The sequence below is a fragment of the Melospiza georgiana genome, chromosome 2, assembly GCF_028018845.1.
Source record: "Melospiza georgiana isolate bMelGeo1 chromosome 2, bMelGeo1.pri, whole genome shotgun sequence".
Lineage (NCBI taxonomy): Eukaryota > Metazoa > Chordata > Aves > Passeriformes > Passerellidae > Melospiza > Melospiza georgiana.
Genome location: NC_080431.1, coordinates 104,299,672 through 104,322,907, shown reverse-complemented (window position 1 = coordinate 104,322,907; position 23,236 = coordinate 104,299,672). Strand labels below are relative to the sequence as shown.

Genomic DNA, 23,236 nt, shown 5'->3' with positions numbered 1-23,236 from the left:
AGCAATATTAACAACTACAAGAAAAAGTCCTTTGCCTTTTGTTGTAGTCTAGAATTCCACCTACGAACGATTTCAAAGTCGGCATGAAGCTGGAAGCGCGCGATCCTCGCAACGTCACCTCGGTTTGTATCGCTACCGTCATTGGAATCACTGGTGCCAGGCTAAGGCTGCGCCTCGATGGCAGTGACAACAAAAATGATTTCTGGAGGCTCGTGGATTCCTCAGACATACAGCCCATTGGGACCTGTGAAAAGAAAGGGGGCATGCTCCAGCCTCCACTTGGTAAGTAACAGAGCTGCTGAACAAATGTGTGACGAGTATTGCTTTAAAAAAGTCAAATTTACGTTTTCATCTTGGCAAATTCAATGGTACGGACAGCTCACCAAACCATAATTTAATTGAAAAAGAGGTAAGTAGACTAATTCTGGCAAAGTGAATTGTGGCTTTTTCTTGTTTTTTCATTTTTCTGACATAAAAATGAGCAATTTTGTTTGTTGTTGGTTTTTCTTAATAGGCCCTTAATATTAAATGTGCCCATTCTGTAAATGTTCCCTCACACACCGCCTGCCTTGTGTGTGTGTATACAGCGTTTTGTTGCATGATACCCTGCATGCTCCTTTTGGGAGCCCTTGGAAAGAACTGGAGAAAGCCAAATTGTCCCTTTACTTTTCATCAGTGCATCCAAGCAGCTCACAAGAGGGCACTGGCTGCTGCAGGCCTGGGAAGCTTCGGCAGGGCTGCTGGAAGCATGCCTCTGCAGGGCAGTCAGGATGTTTCTTTGAGCACCAAGCAAATTGATTTGTGTTCTAGGACAGGCAGCATAAGGTGGGTTAGTGCAGAATTGTGGCATTCTGCTGTGAGTTTTTACTCTGAGGTAGTAAAAGCAGCGCTCCAGAGCTCTAGCAAACTGCAGGCTTGGACTGCCTGATATTCTTATTGCCTCAGATCAATATATGTTCAGGAATGTCAGATCAGTGTGTCATGGCTGGTTTGTGAGCACAGCAAATGCTTGTGAACATTGTATAGCTTTCTTAGGCTTAGAAATATCATGCAGAACTCCTTTTGCCTTCCATGAGCAATATGAGTGACAACATTGTGTCTCCCCAAACTGAGAAATAGTGCTTGGGTTTAGACTTACTGAGGAAGTTTATTAAATTGGGAATTCTACAAAGCAATTCCTTTTTACCTGGTGAATGGTCAGAGGTAACCTTGACTAAACTGCTAGAGGTAGTAAAAATGTGACATTGCCTTTCTTTGCTGTGGTTAACTTGTTGATTAAATGTTTAGATCTACATTCTTATACCATATTTGTCAATAGCTTAAATTTCTTTGTATGGAAATATTTAAAGATTTCACTATGATCTGCAAATAGTTTTGCTTTTAAAAAAGAGGAAGAATAATGACCAAAATTTAACACTCTCTCCCCTTTTATCTTATTATATTCTGTGACTTTTAGAAGGTGCAAGAAATAATAAAAGTAATAAAGTGTAAAATAATAAAAAAAATTACCTGTATACAGAAATTGGTTGCTGCTACTTTTCCATCTCATAGCTGATGAACCTGCTTCTGGTTTGGTGCCATCAGTAATTCTTAGAGAATTCTTATTGCAGGTTTAGTGAGGATAGGTATGCTTTCTCTCAGTAGCCTCTCAAAAAGCTTGTCATCCTGCTTTGGAAGCAACTTCCAGTTTTTCTGTTTGAAAGATGAAGAGAAAACTATAATTTCACTACAGTATGAATCTTGATTTGCTTGCAGAGAGACAGACACGGGAACAGTTGACATAGCCATTAAGACACTTCACATAGATTATAAGGGCAGATTTTTGTGCCATTGTGGTCCTTCAGGAGCACAAGAAAATTAATGCAACCAGAGTGCCAGTCTAGAAAAATATTGTCTATAATGGATACCATTTGTGCCAGAAGGGCTTTTTTTCCCCTTTCTTTCAATGAATATTTAGAGGTTTTGATTGAATACACTAGAAATTCCTGACATCAGGGAAAAATCAGGGTTTTTTCTTTTTTTCTAAGAAATTTCTCAGTTTAACCTCTCTGAAGTTCTTTATATAACCTTCTAGAAAGAATGATGAAGTGATACCAGTATAAAAACTGGAAGAGTATGGTGGTTCCTTCAGCTGCAAACATGTACAGTGTTAAAAAACACAGCTTCAGGAACACAGCAGTTCCTAAAATGTGTTTCTAAGCCAGAGTGGTGAATGGAACAACGCTGGTTATGTGTGATGGGGGCAGTGGATTCGTTAAGAGGAGAACCTTTCCATGACCATCAGTAGCAAGGTTGATGCCTCCTCCTCAGATACAGCTTCTTACTCTGATGTGGTCAGGCTGTCTGCAGTGCAGTACCTAACAAGCAGCTGTTTCCCTGTGTTCAGGCATGAAAGTTTACCTGCCCTCTGAACAATTGCTGATTATTCAGAAAAGAATGTGAGTGCCACTATTTTGGCCCTCCTGCCCTAGATTTTTCTAGAGATAGGCTGAATTCCAGCAATCAAACATTCAGGCATACCTAGATAAATTTTTGAAAAAGCCTTTTTGGCAGTTTTACAGCATCCTGTTCCTGGGTAAAGCTGGCAGCTAATTGGGTGTATAATTACCTCCTGTTAGACATTTCACCAACGCATTTTTTTTCCTTAGTAGTAGGGAACCTTCTGGATACTAATGTTCCACTCCTATCATAATAACTAACTAAAATAGTCCCTCCTACCTGATTTTTACATGGCTTTAATTATGCATGTTACATAAGGGTTTTGAGAAAGTGATTATTGCAGCAAAGTGTTCCTGTTCCAGCCTCTGTTTTCCATAGCTTTTCCATAGCTTTTTGTTGTTGAGAGTTTAATTTTCTGAGCAAATTACGTTGCAGATAACATTTTCTCTGGTTTTGCCAGGACAACTTAAAGGCCAAATGAAGTTAATTGAAACTGTTGTTTAGTTGTCACTCCTCTGTCTTGCTTGTATATATTTTCTGAGCTACTGAGTTGGGAATGTTGTGTTTCAGTAACCACATGTGTTCAGGTTTTATGAAGACTCTGGTATGAAACCAGTCCTGACGATCAGCCTGGTGATCCCTGAATTATGACAACATTTATCATATAGGAACTCTGCATTAATTTAGGTGTTGAATAGGTAGTTCTGGCTTGAAAACTGTTTATTCTACTGAAGATAGCTTAAAGCTATGAGCTCAAGAACCACTATAGCATATAATCAAATTTTAAATAAGTGAATTATTTAACTGATCAAGAATTGCAGATATGGTCCACCTTTCTAGTTACAGATTTTTAGGACAATTCAGTTATGAGGGAACTCATGAGCTCTTGGCAGATTATGGTACTATCTGCATTGTGGAAAAAATTCCGATTTTCTGTATTATGTCTGTTTCTCTGCAGAACTGTTCCAGACATCTAACTGCTAAAGAAGCAGAAAAAAATGTCCAGTATGTCTGTTATCTTACTCATTACTTTAAAACATTCATTTGGAAAGCAAAGAAAGCAAAAGGAGTTTTTGTTTGCTTTGTTTTATCTTTTAACTGTGAAGTGGTTGATTGTGAGGGAAGATTATCTGGAATAAAAAGGTTTTCAGCCAAATCTTTGTTCTGTTTGAGTAAGGTAGTTAATCTAAAAAAATTTGATTCTTGTTTATGATTTTTATTCACTTGTTAATGAAGAATAATGAAATAGAAAGACCATCTGTTTTATGTTTTTCAATATGATACATGATTTATTGCAATTTTTTTTGTTCACTCTTAGATATGCTTTGTTTTTATGGCTACTTATGTATTACTTTTAATGAGAGAGGGAGAAAAACCAATTGCATTGGTTTTTGTCTGGGGTTTGGTGAAACAAGATTCTCAAAAATAAAAAGTATCTTCTCAATAAATGAGCTAGAACCTGAAGAGAAAGCTAGGTGCTTGTGCCAGGGAAGTTCCACTGGATCAGAGACTCTGTGGGACAACCTAATGGTCTCCTGTACTAGGACTTGCATATCATTGAATCCCAGAAATTAATCTGTAATGCCTGACGTTATGATGAGTGGTTTTGCAGGCAAGTCACTCAGAATGGAAATGAATTGCACAGCTCTCTGCAGTGACAGTGACCATGTTCATTTCTTCTTAGCTGCTTCTGTTTTGGCCAAGTCTGAAATAGAGGGAAGGAGGCATTAGTGAAACAGACTTTTTCTCCTATTGTGCTTTACAAACTGAAAGTAGGGCTGTTTGTTTGGTATTTGTTTGTCCTCAGGGTTCCAGATGAATGCATCCTCTTGGCCAATGTTTCTCTTAAGAACTCTCAATGGAGCTGAAATGGCACCTGCAGCATTCTTTAAAAAGGTAAGAAGAAAGGCTTTTCTAGTAAACAACTTCATATCAATTGGTCCATGGTTACATTTTCTTAATGAGGATGCTAAGAGATTACCCTGTTGTCTGCAGCCAAGACAGGGAAGGCAAGACTATTATTTAAAATTACTTTGAACTGGATTGACATGCTATGGAACTAGACAGAAAGGAATCTGCTTCTAGTCCTTAGAGAGGGCCATTTCCTTTCCTGAGCTGAGACTTCAAAGTATGGTGTGTTACTTAGAGAAATTGTGTTTGCTCCTTTTTTGTCTTATGGATTTTAGATAAAATGCATATCACATCTCTTAACAGCACTGTAGTCATGTGAATGTGCACAGGAGTAAAAAAAATTAATGGGACACGAGACCCATTGGAATACAGTAGTGCTTGGAAAGGTTTTGTTAAACATTTTCATTGGGCACACACTCATCATTTAAAATGCAGTGAGAAAGTAGTTGAAAATAGCAGAAAAAGCCATTCAGTTTTTTAAACATGACTCTTGAGAAGGTTATTGTAAAATATGGAAAATTATATAAAAATAACAGTAATATTAAAATGGCTTGGTTCAGTTTTTTGTTGAGGAGATAAAACCCTGTTGTCATACTGAGTGTGTTCTTTTTGGATACTGAGAGTGATACTGAGAAGTGTGTCAGCAAATCCAACAGTTGGGTTTAGGCCTGCAATCACATCACTTGCTGTTAACTTCATGTAATTATAATTTTTTTTAGATAAGATAATATAAATTTTCTGAGGCATGATGAGCCATGCTTCTCTGTGCTAGCCTGCAGCACATCTGAGATGGGCTTGGATAATAAGGTTCTTGAGGCTGAGGTGGTAATTTGTGTTCTGTCAGATCACAACTCCTGCTGTGGAGGTACACCTACACCAGTCACATTCACTTGATTTTTGTTTTTCTTTTGTCCACTTGGAATTGGTCTAAGGCCAAGTGAGTTAACAGAGGCCTATAAATAATGTCCAATGCTAATGAATTTTTCATTGATTAATTGAGAGGTAAAGCTTTTACCAGACAGTTATCAGTCCCCAGAAATATCCATGCTCTGCAAACCTCTTCTTTATTAGCATGTAATAATTTCATTTTAGTGTCTTGGCTGTCTTGCTGCCCAGACATAATGTATTGTTTGCAACCTATTGCTTATGTAAATACTTTTATCAGAGTCTTTCTGTCATGGAGAATTTTGCTAATTATCCCAGCTGTGTTTTGGGGGAATAGAATGAAGATTTTTGTCAGGCAGAAGAGCAAAGGCAAATTTAAAATTCGACTACGTTTCCTTGAATGTGTTTCTATAGCTTCCTGAGAGTAGTGACTGTAAATAATAAGAATGTTGAGGAAAAAAAAAGGGCTGTTACTTAGTTTTGGGTTTTTTTCAAGAGGTCATAGAAATACAAATATTCTACCTTGTTTATTTTTGTAGGAGCCACCAAAACCTGTGCCAAACTGCTTTAAAGTTGGAATGAAACTAGAAGCTATAGATAGGAAGAACCCATACCTGATTTGCCCAGCAACCATTGGAGATGTTAAAGGAGATGAAGTTTTTGTTACATTTGATGGTTGGAGAGGAGCGTTTGACTATTGGTGCAGGTGTGATTCTCGAGATATTTTCCCAGTCGGATGGTGTAGCTTGACAGGAGATGCATTACAACCACCAGGGAACAATGGTAAGATGACTAATAATATTGCTTAATTGTTTTTCTCCTCAATTACAGCAGAATTTTAAAAACCAGCTGGCTGTATGCAGATAAGACTGAAGATTTGATTTGTGAGTAGCAGATGAGGATGAAATGTTGTTTTCTTTATGCAGCTTAAAGCTAATAGAAATTGCTAGGAAACAGTTTTTGCCTGTTTGTAGCATCTCTGGGAACATGTTTTATTTAATACTGTTAGGAGGGCTTCTGATGACCTCTAATTTTTGCGTGCTTATAAAGAATCTTGAACTAGATTTGCTGTTTGTATTATTGATAGATACATGCTCCTGTTTAGTGATACTAATATACTGGCTGCTGCAGCACTTTATGTTATGCTAAGTAAAGTAGTAGTGTTTACTTCTTTGATGATTGCAGGTCTAAACTATATATTTAATATTTCTTCCTTCATACTCACAAAATTCTGTCTTGCAGCTGCCTATTCTGAATGCTTTGTCATCCTCTTGACTTTAGGGATGTTTGTTGATCAGGTGATAGTGTCTCTTTAATTGATGGCTGCTTTATAATGAATAACTCTCTACCTTGGAAAGAAGGGAAATAGCATGAAGAGGGATATCCCTCAGTGTAATCCCTTTGCTACTATGGGAGTGCTTGTCAGGTTTCTAATGTGTAAGGCTTTTCTGTAAAAGTGTTTGAGCTTTTCTATCCTCATCCCATAAAAATGTCAGGAAGAGAGGTTTGAAGGAGGGGAATAATATTTTAATTAATTTCTTTATTAACCAGAGTGATTTGTTCGCAGTGAGACTTTTCATAGCTGGTGTTAGATGAGTGAGGAACAAATAGATTGGTGTCACAGAACTCTCATGTGGAAGTAGGAAAGGAACAGAAGCAAGAAGGCAAGAAATTAGTAATGTTTCCTGGCCTTTCCATCCCTGTTATTTTTCTCAGTCTTTTGCTAGCAGATCAAGAGCTGTGTGGAAAATCTAGCTGGAATTAGCTAAGGGCACCTCTGCATCCTTGCTGTCACCTGCCTGTCTGAAGTTGCTGCCGGGGCTCATAGTACCTGGAATCGTGTTTAGTCCATTCTGGCAGATTTCAGCAAAGGAGTAACTCTGTGTAGCTGTACTGCCCAAAATAATCTGCAGTGAGAGGGGAGGGGAAAGGCAGGTGAGGATGATGGACATTAGATCAGAAGTCATCTGATAGGTACCACACTGACCTTAGTCTTAATGTTTCTGTGCTCCCAGTCTCTAAAGGGTCTTTCTTGGCTTCTTCAGAAGGTTGACCTTATCTTGGGAGATCATGAATGAGGTGTGTTATTACACTTAAGCTAATTATTTCTTTACTGTGGGGTGACTGAGCACTGGATTGCCCAGAGAAGTTGTGGAGTCTCCCTCACTGGAGATATTCCAGAGCTGTCTGGACACAACCCTGTGCCCTGTGCTCTGGGATGACCTTGCTTGAGCAGGGAGGCTGGACCAGGTGACCCCTGTGGTCCCTTCCAACCTGACCCATTCTGTGATACACAAGAGGGGCTGTGTAAATAAGTGGCATAGAAGTTTAAAACATATTTTTGTGACAGTTTAGATTACTGAGTCCAATTTCATATTCTGGAAAGAGTATTGCTAAATTATTTAGTCTACTCCAATTTCACACTGAAAAGCCAGAGATATTTTCAGGTAAGACATCCAGAATTTTTTCTTGCCTGACTAGTGCTTGATGGAGCTCAAGGTTGTTTGACAATGAGTAAAGCTGGTTATGTAATCCAGTTCTTCAGGTAATAAGCCAAACAAAATTCAGACTTGAAATACCTATCCAGTTAGGATACTATTGCTTTATAATGAGAAACAAAAACACTCCAGGCATTAATAAAATCTGAAGCAGGGTTCTTACAGACTTGTAGTTAAAATTGACAATTTTGGACATGTAATAGAAACTGAGTGCAGAGAGATGCAGGCTGGATTGCTTTTTATTTTTGTTTCCAAAAGTGAGGCCAAAGTTAACTGCAGTTTTATTGAAATTGTCTATTCATTTTTCCAGCATTAGCATTCTGAGCATAAATACTTTGTTATTTCTATTTTGCTTTGTGTTGTTATTTTTATTTATTTTATGTTTGTATGTGTTATACACACTTGTTGAATTTACATATCTGGATGAAATATTTTTTGCTCTCAGTTTAGGTTTTTCACTGTTACTTGATTGCTGTGGAGCCACTAAAGAACTGCAATGACAGTCCTTTATTAAGATTTAAATAATAGCTTCAAGGAGAGTACAATCAAGTTGTTTAAATTCAGAAATATGATGATGTTGTCAGGATTCTTCATTACATACTAACATTAACTACTCCTCTTAAGGGAGAAAATATTACAGGTACTACATTGTAGGAATTTCCTTGGAGTATTGAAATGTTATTTTGGTCTGGACCTTTTTCCTGCTGATTACCTCAGTATTTCTGGCTTGAATTTCTGCAATAAAAAGTGAAAATAATTGATTTAAGAGTGGCTTGAATTCCAGAGTGAATATGAAAAGTATTCTTGATTTTTGTAAAGCTGAAAGCACTTAAGTGTGTTAAATCACTATTTAGAGGGCTGAAAACGAAAGCCTCAGATTTTAGTAAACATGCAAAGCCAATATCCTACAGTCTTAGTATGAAAGAGAAAAACGATGCTTTAAATTTCATTCATACCTTGGACAACAATTTCCTGCCATGAGATGGATTTTGGGGTCTCATTTAACCTTTTGAAAGAGAGATTAAATGCAGTAAGGGAGACAGTATGCAAATTAGGGAAGATTGTGTTTCAGCTGTCTGCTGCCTTAGCCTTTTAGGATGCCCAGAGAGAATGTAGGACCTCTGCCATGAGAGGTGTTTAAAAACAGGCTTCTAGAATGTGGGTTATTCAGACCAGATTATGTGTTATTTTTACTCTTTTCAACTGGATCTTCTGTACCTCTCATTGGTATTAGCTCATGAGCTAAGATAAAAGATAATACAGAGATGTTAGGTGAAAAGTTGTTTTGGACCAGCTGTTGATAGCCTTCAGGCCCTAATATTTATGTTTTGTCTTTGGTCCTTATCAGAAGGTGTGACTTCAGTGGACCTGGCTGCATGTCAGGATATGTGCACAGTGATATGCAATGTACCATTCAATATTTATGCTATCAGAACCTGTGCTTAGCTAACATTGTAGTTTGTGTCATTAGAAATATCTCCAGTGGTACTAATTGGTCATGTATGGTTTGACTTCAGTGCTTGATGTTGGCTTGGCCCACTGCCTCAAGGTTAATATTTTAAGGATGCAGTAGATTGTTTTCTCTGTGCCTCTTGGTCATTTAAATGCTTTTAGAGAAGATTAAAAAACACAACCATTGTTGTGAAAAAATACCTAATGAAAGAGATTGACACTGGTCTGTGCTGGACCATCAAAGGACCATCTGCTCTTGAAGGTTTCCTCCAGCACTGGCTGAAAGGAGATGTCTGAAGAAAATTAGAAGCACATAGGAGAAGGGTTTGCTCAAGTGTTCCTAGTATCTGTCCATCTGCAACCAAGGTCCTTCCAAGCCCAGAATAATGCTTTTATGCTGATTGCTTTCTCAGGTACTCAGCATCAAAGGGGAGGAACTTGATCTAATCTGTTCTGTTATATGCTGGAGCCATCTGAACTTTTAGCACCTACAACATCCTTTTTAGCACCTAAAGCATAAGACATTCTCTACTTGAGTATATTTTTTGTGGAAAAGGAGAAATTCCTTTTCCTTGCTGGTAGTTTCATTTGTTGTCCTTGGTTTCTTGTACTGAAACAGGTTCTTGTACTTCCAGTACTTGTACAGGAAGATTTTGGTGTTGTTCAGGGGTCAGTTTTATTCCTCTGGTCACCTTTGTTCCTCTATACTATTTCCTTTTCACTTAGAGCATTTTTGAGCCACTGGATCCAGAAGTGCACAATATATTGAAACTTGGTGACATAGTGGTGCCTTCTGTTATGTTTTCTGTTCCTTCCATGATTATTCATTAATTGATATTTGGGATTTTTAGACTTATACTGATATTGTGTGCTTCCTTGGAGTGAGTATGAATGCAAAATAAATTCAGTCTTGTTGTTTTAGTGTTACCCTCTGCATTTGCTCATTCTAAAATTTGGTCATCTCTTGGGTACATGTAACTTATGCTTTTGGTATACTTTAAGAGGGATTTTAAAGTTTTATATCCTCTGCATGGTTTTTTATTCACTCTTTTTCTAGGCCAAATGTATTGTACTTTTCTATTTAACCACAATAGATTGTAATTTTTACTTTACTCTGTTGAATAATAGAAATCTGCTACTATACCCAAGAATATTCTTGATATTCATGTATTGCTTTGTAGCTTGTTGTATTTTGAGGCTTATGATTGAAGTAAGCAGCAGGTGACTGGAGATTGTCAGAACAATTTCTATTTGCTGTTTCTGTATAAATTTATTTTACTGTTTAGTTATTACATGTAAATGGCAGTTACTTAGGCAACCCACCTTTTTATTTATAATTGAAGTAAAACCTTTTTCATAAAAGAGAGAAAACAAAAGAACAACTGGGGACAAGCCATGTGGGAAACAATAAGTAGTTTCCCTGCAAAGACTGATTTCAGTATTGAGAATTATCTATCATTTAGATGTGAACAGAAAGAAGGGGATCAGTTACTACATATTCATGATCCCCCCCCAGCCTTATGAAGCTGGATTTTTGAAGGATAAAGGTGATGCAAAGAACTCAAAAAGTTGGAACTGCTCTCTGTGCTCTAAAAATTTGGGAGGCCAAAGAAAGATGATAAAATTTATAAAACCAACCAAAACCATGATGCAATGTAGTTTTTACCATAGGTCATGTTCTTTCTTTCACTCTCTTCTGTCTCCCCCTCTTCCACACCCTATGTCCCATCATTGCTTTTCTCCTAATTTAGTGCATTTATTGGCAGTGAGAGCAATCTTCTTTCATTATGCTAATCAGCATGTTGATGTTAAAGGTCTCCTTCTAAAACTGTCTGCAGCAAAAGAGCAGTACAGGCTCAAGCAGAGATGTTAAAGTATCTTATTTGTCTGTTTTATGCTTTCTTAGTTTTATTTAATTTTCAGTCATTTTCTCAGTGTTTACTTTGTGCAGATTTTACTGAGCTAGATACTAGAGATGATCTTCTCTGTTGTTGATGAAATTATGTGAAAATAAGCTCTGGTATGTTTTCAGCTGAGTTGTGCAGAAATGTGCAACATCAGTGCAAACCTAAGTATTTGCCTGTTTGCAGATGAAACAAAAGAAGTGCTGAAACTTTATACAGAACTATAGTAAGGTCTGTGAAGACTGTGATGTTTAGAGTAGCCAAAAAAATCAGATAAGCATGGTAATTAAGTTTCATTAAAGAAAAAAAAAGTGAAGTGGTAAAATTTCTTACTGCTGGAGGTTTTATTTTTCTGTCAATGCAGCCAGCTTCTCTTCATGAGCAGATCACAGTAGTTAAGTCAGGCACACACAGTAAGCAGATTTATGCTGTCTTCAGAATTGTACATGAAAAACTCCTCAGTGCTTCAGGCTAAAACCTGATTTGCCACATTCTCTCAAATGTTAAGCTTTTTTTATTTGGTATTAATGTTTCTTGACATCTTGCAGCAAGGCTTGGATAGTGCTGCCACAGGGCACTAATCACTTAAGAAAGAATAAAGGTTTTGCCTTTCCCAGGGATGTGACCTTATTGTAAGTCTGGATTCCCTGTCATCTTACCATGTTTATTTATAAGGTAATTGTAATTTTCTTGTAAATTGGAAGTACTCCAACACATGTATTTTTGACTGCTACGTGGACTTTTTTTTTTTATATTCTCTTGTTTGAGTCTTATGGACACTGCAGGTATTTCAGTATAGTCTAAACAGAAAGTTGTACTACTGTACAGACCTCCCACCTGCAGCTTGAGTAATAAAACACCCTATTGCTGTGGGGACTGAGCAGTAAAGGGTTACTAACCCAGGTGTGCCAAGCCACAGCCATGGTTGTGGTGCCCTACTGGTGGATGTGATTGAGTATTTTCCACATCTGTGTGAGTAGCTCTAAGCTGTGTCCAGAGTATCAGTGCTGTCATTCACATGCTGAGACAAAACAATTGTTGCATTGTACTATCCCTGCTCTGTGTCTCTTTTTTCTTCCCTGGAAGCTTGTTGCATTGTATTCTGTCATTTTGGGCCCACCTTTCGTCCTGTTTATGCTGTTTGGGGAAAAATAATGGCAAAACCAGGGCAGAATCAGTAATGATGGGATCAAAAGTCAGGTTGTTCAATTTGTACCCAATTTGTAGAGCTGGGCCTTGTTGGGTTTATTGACAGATTCATCACCAGCACATCTAAGTTCACTTCAGGTAACTCAAGTTGATGCTGTTTTGATAGTTTGAGTTACCTTGTTGCTCTCTTCCTTGTCTTCCTTCCTTCCAAATTATCAACAAAGTATAGGAGTTTTTTTGTTGGGGTTTGTCTGGTTTAGGATTTTTTGCTAATGTGTTTGCAATGGCAATGCTTGTTGAAGGATGAGACTAGAAGCTGGCTTTTCACAGTTCTTGGTTTCTGGGGACTAACTGAAAAGATCTTCCAGGAGTTTTCCTTCTGTTTTGCCTGGAACCCCACAAGTCCCACATACTCTCTGCCCCATTTTAGCTCATAGAATATGATTTTTTTTGGAAGTGATGAGTGTGAATTTGGTTAGTAGTGGGTTTTGATGGGTCTTGAATGGTATTTTCAGTGATGGCTTCTGTAGGGGCTGGCTTGCCTGCCTCTTGAAAGTGTGGCAGACTGGGCATGGGAGTGAAGGACTGAGGGACTGCAGGTGCTACAGTGCTGCCTGGGCAGGTCACTGGGAGAGGAATGCTTTTTTTTCTTTCATCTATTTCTGTCTTACATTGCTTGGCAGTCTCCATTTTGCCTTTCAGTCCTGTGTAAGGTAGGCTAAAAATTTTCACAAAGACAGAGACTTCTTATTTCTTTTGTTATATTGGTAACAGAAACTAAAATCTAGAAAGAAGAAAGTTTCAAGCTGTAGTGTCCATGTCTTGCCAAGGTGGATGTTGTAAGTTTTCAAGTGTGATGTTGCTTTTTAGATAGCAGAATATTGACTTATACCTGATTTTGTGTCATAGCTACATATCAATTAGTATCTCACAGCTGCCTCATGACCAGAAGTCATCCAAACACAGTTAGGAAGAGGTGGAATGTATTACAGATAGTTATGCTTTTGTATGGCTCTGTTGTTCAATTGAGACATAAGGACATAAATTTTTATAATCCTTGGCAGTAAGCTGTTTTGAAAAAATTGCTAATCTTTTCCACTTCCTTTGCCAGTTGTCAAAACTATCATGATAATAACTGACTGTATTAAAGAAGGTTAGTTTTATAGTTAAAACTCCAGGCTAGAACTCAACAGATATGTTTCCATTACTCATTACTTCTCCTGTGGAATGCTCACATGGATTTAGGGTAAGTTGCTAAACCTCTTTACCTCTTTTTTTTTTTTTTGGTCTGTTTGTGACAGAAGGACCAAGTTTTTATATTCTTAGAAATACATTGGGTTTATACATTAGCAGGGCATAGGAACAGTACTACAGTACAAATAGAATAATTTATCTCTTGAAAGAAAATCTGATTTAAAAAGTGAGCTACTTTTTTTACTGGCCTAATTGGCACCTTCACCTCAGGTAGCAATTCTGTGTTCACAGAATGCATGGCAGTGAGCCCCTACCTTCCTTTGTGTAATTTCCCATCAGTTGTTTGAAGTCTTGTCTTGTAATTGCTGTTCTGTGGCACTAACCGAATGGGAGATTTATAATGTTTAAATATTACAAATCTGAACCTTTTTTTTCCCCCTGCTTTCCATAAAAACATGGAGTGAAACTGTCACTGCTGATTATTTGAGGGAATTTTACTAATTAGAATTGCATGAGAATTCAGGCTTTTGAGCTGTCATCTGTTCCATCCCCTTCCCAAGTAGTGGAGGTTTCAGTAGCTTCAGATTTCACAGTTGTCTTAAATATGTTACTTATTCTGGCAAGAGATCTTGATGATAACATTCTGGGGTCAATCTTGCAGTTCTACCTGTGTCTGGGAAATTTTTCTGTTTCTGCAAGCAGAATTTGGCCCTCATGTGAGGTGTAACCTTTTGGGTCCTTTTCATGCAAATGGGCTCAGTTGATTGCAGTGGATCTGCTTGTTTCAGCAAGGGACTGAGTTGTGGCCATGCATCTCCAGGTTGTGGGTTCCAAAATACAGGATTTGAGGTTTCTGTTATATTAAATGCAAAGTTCCCAGGTGTTGGGATTCTCACAGAACTGTTTGATGGAGGAAAGAAAGAATGTTTTGAGAGAGAAGTATTTGAAAGCGTGAAAGCTGTGAGTTGCATGAAGGGCTAGGTACCTATAGCCCACACAAATGTGGCAGTATGACTGGAGCTCTGTGAACTCTGAAAGCACTGCTTAGTTGCTGACATTTCTATGGTAAAGTGTATCTGTGTAGTGTGACCTCTGTTCTTCAGTTATTCAGGGTGTCTGTAGAGGTTTTGGCTCTAAACAAGATATTTGGGAAGGAAAGCCATGCAATGCATCCCATTCCTGAAACTGGAGTGGTGGATATTTCTGTAGATGAGCAACATGACACAAATGCTTGATTTTGCTTGTGCAAATGAGAGAGCCTTTGTGATGCAAAGCAGCATCCTCAAAAGGCAAATGTGCTTTTTTGGTTGTAAATATCCCAGCTAAATACTGCAGTAATTGCAAGCAGAGCTTGGCATTTTTCCTCTCTATTCTCTTCATCGTTATATTTTAACAAGTTCTCATGAGACTATTAAAGTGTCTTAGTTTTTGGAACATGTGGCCTAGTGGGGATAACTCTGTCTACAGATGCAGTGGGTTGGCAGCTTGATTTTTGCATGTCTTTTCATTTCCCCCAGATCCTGTGACCCAGTGTAACCTTTGGTCTCCCTCTGAAGGCCGGGGTGAGGGAAGTATGAGCAGGTGACTGATGATCACTGTCAGTACAGCCTGCAGACAATATGGGAATTACTTTAGCAGTCTCCCACTCCCTTGTGCTCCCCCCATGCTCTCTTAAATCAACAAATGCAAATAGCAGCTTCCTCATTTGCTGCTATCTCTGGGATGCTGCCCAGGCAGCATGGGCTTTGTTGCAGTCCTGCCTATTAAAAAAAACAGCTTCAGCCCTAGGCAGAAGGAAAAATACCAAGTGGGACCTGATTCCCCCCACCCCCTTAATGGTTAATGCTGCTCATATTTGGTCCTCTGGCAAATGCAGGTAGGAAGATGCTGAGATAAGGTAGTGCTTGATGTGTGTGGTTCAAGAGGGCAGCAGGAAGTGGCTGGAGCTGTTTGCATTGTTACTCTTTGTCTGGTAAATGTCCTTCTGGAAGGGAGTAGGGATTGCCCAGTGTCCAAAACTCATACCTGTGCTCCTAGAACTTGTTGACTTGAAAGTAGTGTGTATTTAACAACAGCTATGTCTTTACTGTGGAGACTAGAAATGCATTTGCTAGATTTCACCATAGGCAGAAGCACAAAGAATTAGTTAAACAACATTTCTTTCCAAGGTCATGATTGTTTTGTTCTATGCATAGTTGTATGGCCCAAATAAATAAAATAGCTGCATTTATATTGTTGTAAGTATAATATGTAGTATTGCATTGTACAGCATACAGTTGATATTTTGCTTTCCAGACATACAGCTTAACGTGAGATGTCGTTCAGCAGTTCAGGAACATAAGAGTAATGCTGTGCCAGCATTTGGTTAAAATTCTGTTCATCTTACTTTGTCATATGAAAAGATGTTTTGGCATACATAAATAAAAGGAAAGTGGTCACTTTGTACATCCAGAAGGTGGTCTTTCTCAGATACCTCAGGGTATCAGGTCTGCATTTGATGTATTAGGACTGCAAACAGCCATAATGAAGAGATTTCTTCTGAACTGCCATTAGGGAATATTAGATTAGTAACTGAATCAGGCAAATAGCAATGTATGTAAATGCTCCTACTCCTTTAGAAATGTGTGTCAGTAGTACTTGTATTTTCTAAGAAGTCTGCGTGCAGTGTATATTTAATCTTAGTGAATTTGAAAATAGTGACATTTTCTATTGCAAATACTTAATAACAGTTAACTCCTGAATAAAGATAGAGGGTTAAAGGAACAGTTGTAAAGCAAGGTGCTGGAAATGTTAAGTTGAATATGATTCATAGAGCTTGACATTAAAATTGTTACTCAATCTTTAAATATTTTATTTTCTCAATCTCTTATTTCAAAAGTACCTTTATGGTTTTTTTTTTGTTGTTTTACTTGCTTACCAGAAAGCTTCAACATACTAATATTTTCAGGGAAGAAAGATTCCAATTTCACAAAAATCCAGAATTAACAGCCCCCTATGCTCCATTTCCAGTATGAATTAGTGCTTTGAGTCAGGTACTGATAGCCTACACAGTCAAAGCCTGCTTTAACTCTAACTTGCAATACTTCTCTAACTTATGTCACATTAAGTTTATGGGTGTTAAGGCTGGGGTGAATCACAATTTCATGATCAGCAAGATGCAAAAGGCTGTCTGACACTAGAAAGCTGTCTGATTTTAGTGTAAAGGTTTCAAATTACTTCAAATATGTTGTGTCTTTCCCATACCTCTCAGCAAAGGTGGTTTGATGTCCAAAAATTCCTGTTTCATCTTCTACTTACCTGTCCTGCAATTTCTGCATCTGTCTGCCTGCCAGCAGTTGGGCCAACAGAATGGAGTATTTGTCAGCCACAGGGACTTAATATTTGCTTTTTGTTGGCCATAGGTGCTATAGCAGGTTCATTGAGGGTATATCCTCATGTTCTGTTTGGCATCCTTTTGGTGCTCTAATCTGTCCATTGGGAAGGGAATTGTTAAAATAAAACCATCATTATTTGAGAGGAGAGCAAGTTGGGTGGAAAAGACCTGTTCACTAGGAATTTTTAATTTAATGAAATCTGGTTACATCTTAGAGCCTCACACCAGATTATAATGCTATCACAGCATCTGCATATTGGAACATATCCAAGTGGATATCTGTTGGGATCCCATATTGAATTGGAGAGATTAACCCATCTCATGGGAGAAAATCACTTCAGTGTTAAGAATGAAGAAAAATGATACTTTATGTTTGAGTTTTGGAATTCTGTCTTCAAAATGGCACCAGGCAGAAAAATCTGTGTATGGTTATGTGAGCTTAACTTTCTAAACTTTCAGACAAATACTCATTAAAGACATTTTGTCTGTCATCAGTTTCTTCTTGTCACTGGGATGATTTTCTTTGCTGCTCAAAGTTGTTTTGTAGCTCCCTAGAAGTAGTTTGCATGTCTTGTAGTTGTGGAAGCTGCTCTTAGTGGAAAAGGGATGTATTATAAGCTGTATAATTTGTGAAGTATTTTTGAAGGCCTTCTTGATGAATGGCACTTTATAAATACTGTAATTAAATTATGGGAAGCATTTATAAGGTGAGTGGATTAATTCTTGGGGTTTTTTCCCCAGTTTTTATTTGAATGTTTTTCTCTTAGGAAAGTCCCTGGAAAAGAATGGGTACAAAGAGTTCTCTCTTTGGCGTCAATGAAGTTCTGTAGTTTCATGCCAACTACTTAAGTTCAAAGTAAAAAGTATATTCATTTTACAATGTAAATTGTGCAGTACACTTTTATTTTTTTAAGCCTTTGTTAGAAAAGTTGCTTTCCATTGTTCATTTTGAGGTTTTCCCCCCTTCCCTTTTGTTTTTGTTTTTCCTCAGTTTCCATTACAAAGAGCAGTGCAAAAATCCAATCTTCCCCTTCCAAAGTGACCCGGCGTTCAATGCAGTCTCCACAGAAATCTGCTCCAGTTCCAGCGCAGCGGGGCAGGAAACCAGGTCGGGGCAAACCCCCTGGACAGTCTGCAGTTCCCAAGAAGGGCAGGTCTCCTAAAAATATCCCCCTGACAAAAAGCACCTCTCATACTGAAAATCTTAAAACAAGGAAAAAAAGTTTAAAACCTGGAAAAAAGGTTAGTCCTTATCTACTACTTTATTTTATATTGCAGAATTTTGCAGTGAGATTTTTTTATTATTATCACTTAATTTTCTGTCTTCTCTTCAGCCTTCAGGGCTTTACTGTTTTCAGCAACTGATTACAAGAAAAAGTTTAGAATAGCTCTTCTGGAATATTTTAGTATAAGATCCTGTGGATAATTTTATTCCCAAACAAGATTACTGTTTTATTTATGGGTGAGTAATCGGTGTTGAAAAATTCTATTCTGAAGTAGAGAGACAGGGAAGCATTTAAGTTTTTTAGTTTGGGTTAGTTTGTTACTGAACCATATATATAGCTTGCATTTTTGGTTTTTTTTTTTCAGGTTTAGAAACACTGAATTAAAAACAGTGGGGACTTTATTGCATAATTTAAGCTTTTTCAGCATACAGCTGGATTTGCCAAATGAATCTCGTGGATACTGCCTAATCCTGGAGCTTCTACTAGGATGAAGCAGGAAGCTTCTTTTTCTCCAGATGTGGGCCTGATTTTGCCCTGGTCTGAAAGGCATGATGCCTTTCTCCCTGCCCAGCTGAATCAGACCTGCAGGGTTGGCAGCTGCCTCCAGCTTCAGCTCTGGTGGAGCTCTCTGCTCAGGCACACACTGCAGCTCCCTGCTCAGGCACACACTGCAGCTCTGCTCAGGCACACAGTGCAGCTCCCTGCTCAGGCACCCACTGCAGCTCTGCTCAGGCACACACTGCAGCTCCCTGCTCAGGCACACTCTGGAGCTCTCTGCTCAGGCACACACTGCAGCTCCCTGCTCAGGCACACACTGCAGCTCCCTGCTCAGGCACACACTGGAGCTCTCTGCTCAGGCACACTCTGGAGCTCTGCTCAGGCACACCCTGCAGCTCTGCTCAGGCACACACTGCAGCTCTGCTCAGGCACACTCTGGAGCTCTGCTCAGGCACACTCTGGAGCTCTGCTCAGGCACACACTGCAGCTCTGCTCAGGCACACACTGGAGCTCTGCTCAGGCACACACTGGAGCTCTCTGCTCAGGCACACACTGCAGCTCTGCTCAGGCACCCACTGCAGCTCCCTGCTCAGGCACACACTGCAGCTCTGCTCAGGCACCCACTGCAGCTCCCTGCTCAGGCACCCACTGCAGCTCTGCTCAGGCACACACTGGAGCTCTGCTCAGGCACACACTGCAGCTCTGCTCAGGCACACACTGGAGCTCTCTGCTCAGGCACACACTGCAGCTCTCTGCTCAGGCACACACTGCAGCTCTCTGCTCAGGCACACACTGGAGCTGTGCTCAGGCACACACTGCAGCTCCCTGCTCAGGCACACACTGCAGCTCCCTGCTCAGGCACACACTGCAGCTCTGCTCAGGCACACAGTGCAGCTCTGCTCAGGCACACACTGCAGCTCTGCTCAGGCACACACTGCAGCTCCCTGCTCAGGCACACACTGGAGCTCTCTGCTCAGGCACACACTGCAGCTCTGCTCAGGCACCCACTGCAGCTCCCTGCTCAGGCACACACTGCAGCTCTCTGCTCAGGCACACACTGCAGCTCTCTGCTCAGGCACACACTGGAGCTGTGCTCAGGCACACACTGCAGCTCCCTGCTCAGGCACACACTGCAGCTCCCTGCTCAGGCACACACTGCAGCTCTGCTCAGGCACACACTGGAGCTCTGCTCAGGCACACACTGCAGCTCTGCTCAGGCACACACTGCAGCTCCCTGCTCAGGCACCCACTGCAGCTCTGCTCAGGCACACACTGCAGCTCCCTGCTCAGGCACACACTGGAGCTCTGCTCAGGCACACACTGCAGCTCCCTGCTCAGGCACACACTGCAGCTCTGCTCAGGCACACACTGCAGCTCTCTGCTCAGGCACACACTGCAGCTCCCTGCTCAGGCACACACTGCAGCTCTCTGCTCAGGCACACACTGGAGCTCTCTGCTCAGGCACACACTGGAGCTCTGCTCAGGCACACACTGCAGCTCCCTGCTCAGGCACACACTGCAGCTCTGCTCAGGCACACACTGCAGCTCTCTGCTCAGGCACACACTGCAGCTCCCTGCTCAGGCACACACTGCAGCTCTCTGCTCAGGCACACCCTGGAGCTCTGCTCAGGCACACACTGGAGCTCTGCTCAGGCACACACTGGAGCTCTGCTCAGGCACACACTGCAGCTCTCTGCTCAGGCACACACTGGAGCTCTCTGCTCAGGCACACACTGGAGCTCTGCTCAGGCACACACTGGAGCTCTGCTCAGGCACACACTGCAGCTCTGCTCAGGCACACACTGCAGCTCTGCTCAGGCACACACTGGAGCTCTCTGCTCAGGCACACACTGCAGCTCTCTGCTCAGGCACACACTGCAGCTCTCTGCTCAGGCACACACTGCAGCTCTGCTCAGGCACACACTGGAGCTCTCTGCTCAGGCACACACTGCAGCTCTGCTCAGGCACACACTGCAGCTCTGCTCAGGCACACACTGGAGCTCTCTGCTCAGGCACACACTGGAACTGCTGTCCCCTCACCCCACTGCCACTGACAGCAACACTGGCAGATGAACAATCTCCAAGTGAGTCAGTTCAGGGAGCTCAGCTGGTAGACAGCTAGCACAGCATCCATCCCTCCTACTTCCTTCTTTGTCTGCTCCACCCCAAAAAAAGCACAAATGCTACAGCTGCTGCAAGGAAGAATAGAATCACAGCAGGGCAGACTTAGGGCAATTTGAATTGCCATGGAAGTGCAGTCTATTTTCTGAGGCTTGCTCAGGCACAGCAGGCTGTTCAAGAAGAGTAGCAATCCTGCAATGTCTTTCCTGAGGCAGTTTGAGTCTCTCCTTGTGCTTCTTCCTGCTTTGCATTAGCACTAGTGAGGAGGTGGGGGGCAGTGCTTTTTCCTGGTGGGGTTTTGGGTTTTTTGTGTTCATTCCCCTTTCCTCCAAACAGTCTAAAAGTAGAAGTCTTGGGGCTTTTCTCCTTCAGTTTATATCAGTGGGGCTGTGGGATCTCTTCCTAATGATGCTTGGGAAGAGGTGGAGTAATGGCAGGGTGGGGATTCTCCTTTCCAGTGACTGTGCTGATCAGTGTGAAGTGCTAGTGAAGTAACATTATTAGAGCATAGCTGGAAGCTCTAGTATGAAACTGGAAGCAGCACTTCATTGAAATGATGATCACAAGATAAAAAAATATTTTGGGGACCATAAATTGAAAGCTGAGCACTCTTCTCTGCTGCCTGCCCCTTGCAGTCAGATGTCCAAACTGATGGAATTGGTCTCCAGTTTTGTTTCTCTCTTACTTGGTGTATAAAAATGCACAGTGACAGGGATTAAAGAGGAGAAAGGGGCTCCTATCCAGGCTTAGCTGGTGGGCACGGTGCTCTTTGTAAGTCTGGACAGGGCTTTAAAGGACACCACTGAACACAGGACTGTCATATCTTAAGGTCTTATTCAGGTATGGCAGGATGTGCACTTGCATGTAAGAATTTTGTCCTTTAGCTCCCATTAAAAAGAAATGGAGAGGCTTTGTCTATGTTTTGAAACAGTAGTTGCCTTTAGAAGAGGCTTCTGGGCCCTGAAAGTGTCTGCTTGGAGCATTTGACACCTGGTTTATGTGAAGTGCTTGCAGGTACTGTTTGGGGAATGGGTGTTAGTGCTGACATATCCTGTCCTGAGGCAGCAAATCTGACATACCTCTATGCACTCCTGATTTCCTCTGTGGGACCAGGCAACAGAGAGGTTTTGCAAAATCTAGGTTTGATACATCTAATTTGAGATTTTTACTTTGTTAACTTTAGCATTAAAAACTTGAAAAATTAGCTCCTTTTGAGAACTCACAGAAGGCTGTTACTCTTTGGTAAGTGGTTAAATTGCCAAGATGTTATACATATGTGCAAACTTTTCTTTGGACTGTTACACCTGTTAGCATAAGGGTAGAGAGAGGAAATGGGGCTTTGTGGGAGTTCTGCAGACAGGGTGTGTCTGACATGAAGTGCAGCCATACAGCCTGTACACCTCACAGAATGTATGCAGATATGCAAGTGGTATGTGCCTAGAGGCTTGAAAGTGCTTTTTTTCTTCCATCCACCCCCCCTCCCCCCCACTGATGCAAAAGAAAACCCCTCTCCAGATGCTGCACTAAATGGTTGTGCTTCAAGTGTGAGCTGGCTATTTGGTGTTTTTAGGGACATGGGTATATGCCTGTCTCTCTGCAGAGTTGTTTGAATTTCTTTGCCCTTTTCGGTTTGTTATGTTGCAGTATTTATAATTTTGCAGATACTAGCTCTTATTATACAGCTAGAAATGTTGAGCTGTATAATTTTTCTCCTTTATTTAAATTTTTTCTAAGCTCTGTAAGTATGAGATGCATGTTGGATTTTGTTTTTCATTTGTTTCTCACAGCTTGTACTGTATGTTTTTACTCTTCCATAATAAAGAAGGAACCTCTGTACGTCTCTTTTTTTATTATATTTTAAAAGTACACTTTGCATAACAGTGCAAAGAAATCCTTTCAGAATTTCTTGAGGAAACCTCTTGGTCTGAATGTGGCTACCAGCCCTAAATTCAACCCCACAATAAAACCTTTTTGAGCATGAGGGTGAAGCTGGTGGTGTCCTGGTGGTATGAGCTGTGAGCCCTGCTCTCTGCAGGCACACAGAGCTGGTGCCCTCCCAGCTGCCAGGGGCCAGCCACACAAAGCCACTGTGCCCAGCCCTGCTGGCATTGTGGCCTGTTTCATGAGACAACACTGCCCATCATGGGGGGCTGCAAAATGAGAGCCTCAGCTGAGCAAGCATAATGTGCTATATTCCCTTCAGAGGGAGAAGGTAGGAAACAGCCAGCTAGTCTCACCATGTGTGCATTGGTTTGGAGAGTGGATGGTTCCTCTTAGTTTAGTGTTTGTATTTTGTTTTCATTCCTGCATTTTCCGCCATTTCCCTCACCTTTTCCCTCAATTTGACCAATATCAATACCAAAAATGAGTATTTTTTTAGCATGGTAAAAGAAAACTGCCCCACTGCAAGAATCCCTGCTAGAGGGGGCCTTGAGGAATGTTGCACTTCAGATCAAAACCTCAGTCTTCCCAAGTGCATTTATTTTTCTATGTATTAAGGATGGAGACCTTTCTGTCACCCAGTGTTAAGATAAATGGTCAGTTCCTGACACGTACATCACTGCTTGGTTCTGTGCTACCTCATTC

At 40.6% G+C, this 23,236-nt stretch overlaps 1 protein-coding gene across 5 annotated transcripts in view; it reads left to right on the top strand.

Moving 5' to 3' along the window:
• The window catches only part of SCML2 (Scm polycomb group protein like 2), a 73,200-nt gene that overhangs the window by 29,481 nt on the left and 20,483 nt on the right, over positions 1–23,236 (top strand). For 4 of the 5 annotated variants that reach the window (XM_058018365.1, XM_058018364.1, XM_058018363.1 and 1 more), the window contains 4 exons: positions 48–282; positions 4,247–4,335; positions 5,775–6,018; positions 17,797–18,047. In XM_058018365.1, the coding sequence (XP_057874348.1) occupies positions 48–282; positions 4,247–4,335; positions 5,775–6,018; positions 17,797–18,047 (819 nt within the window). The remainder of the gene's footprint in view (positions 1–47; positions 283–4,246; positions 4,336–5,774; positions 6,019–17,796; positions 18,048–23,236) is intronic. The other variant, XM_058018366.1, reaches the window with a different exon arrangement.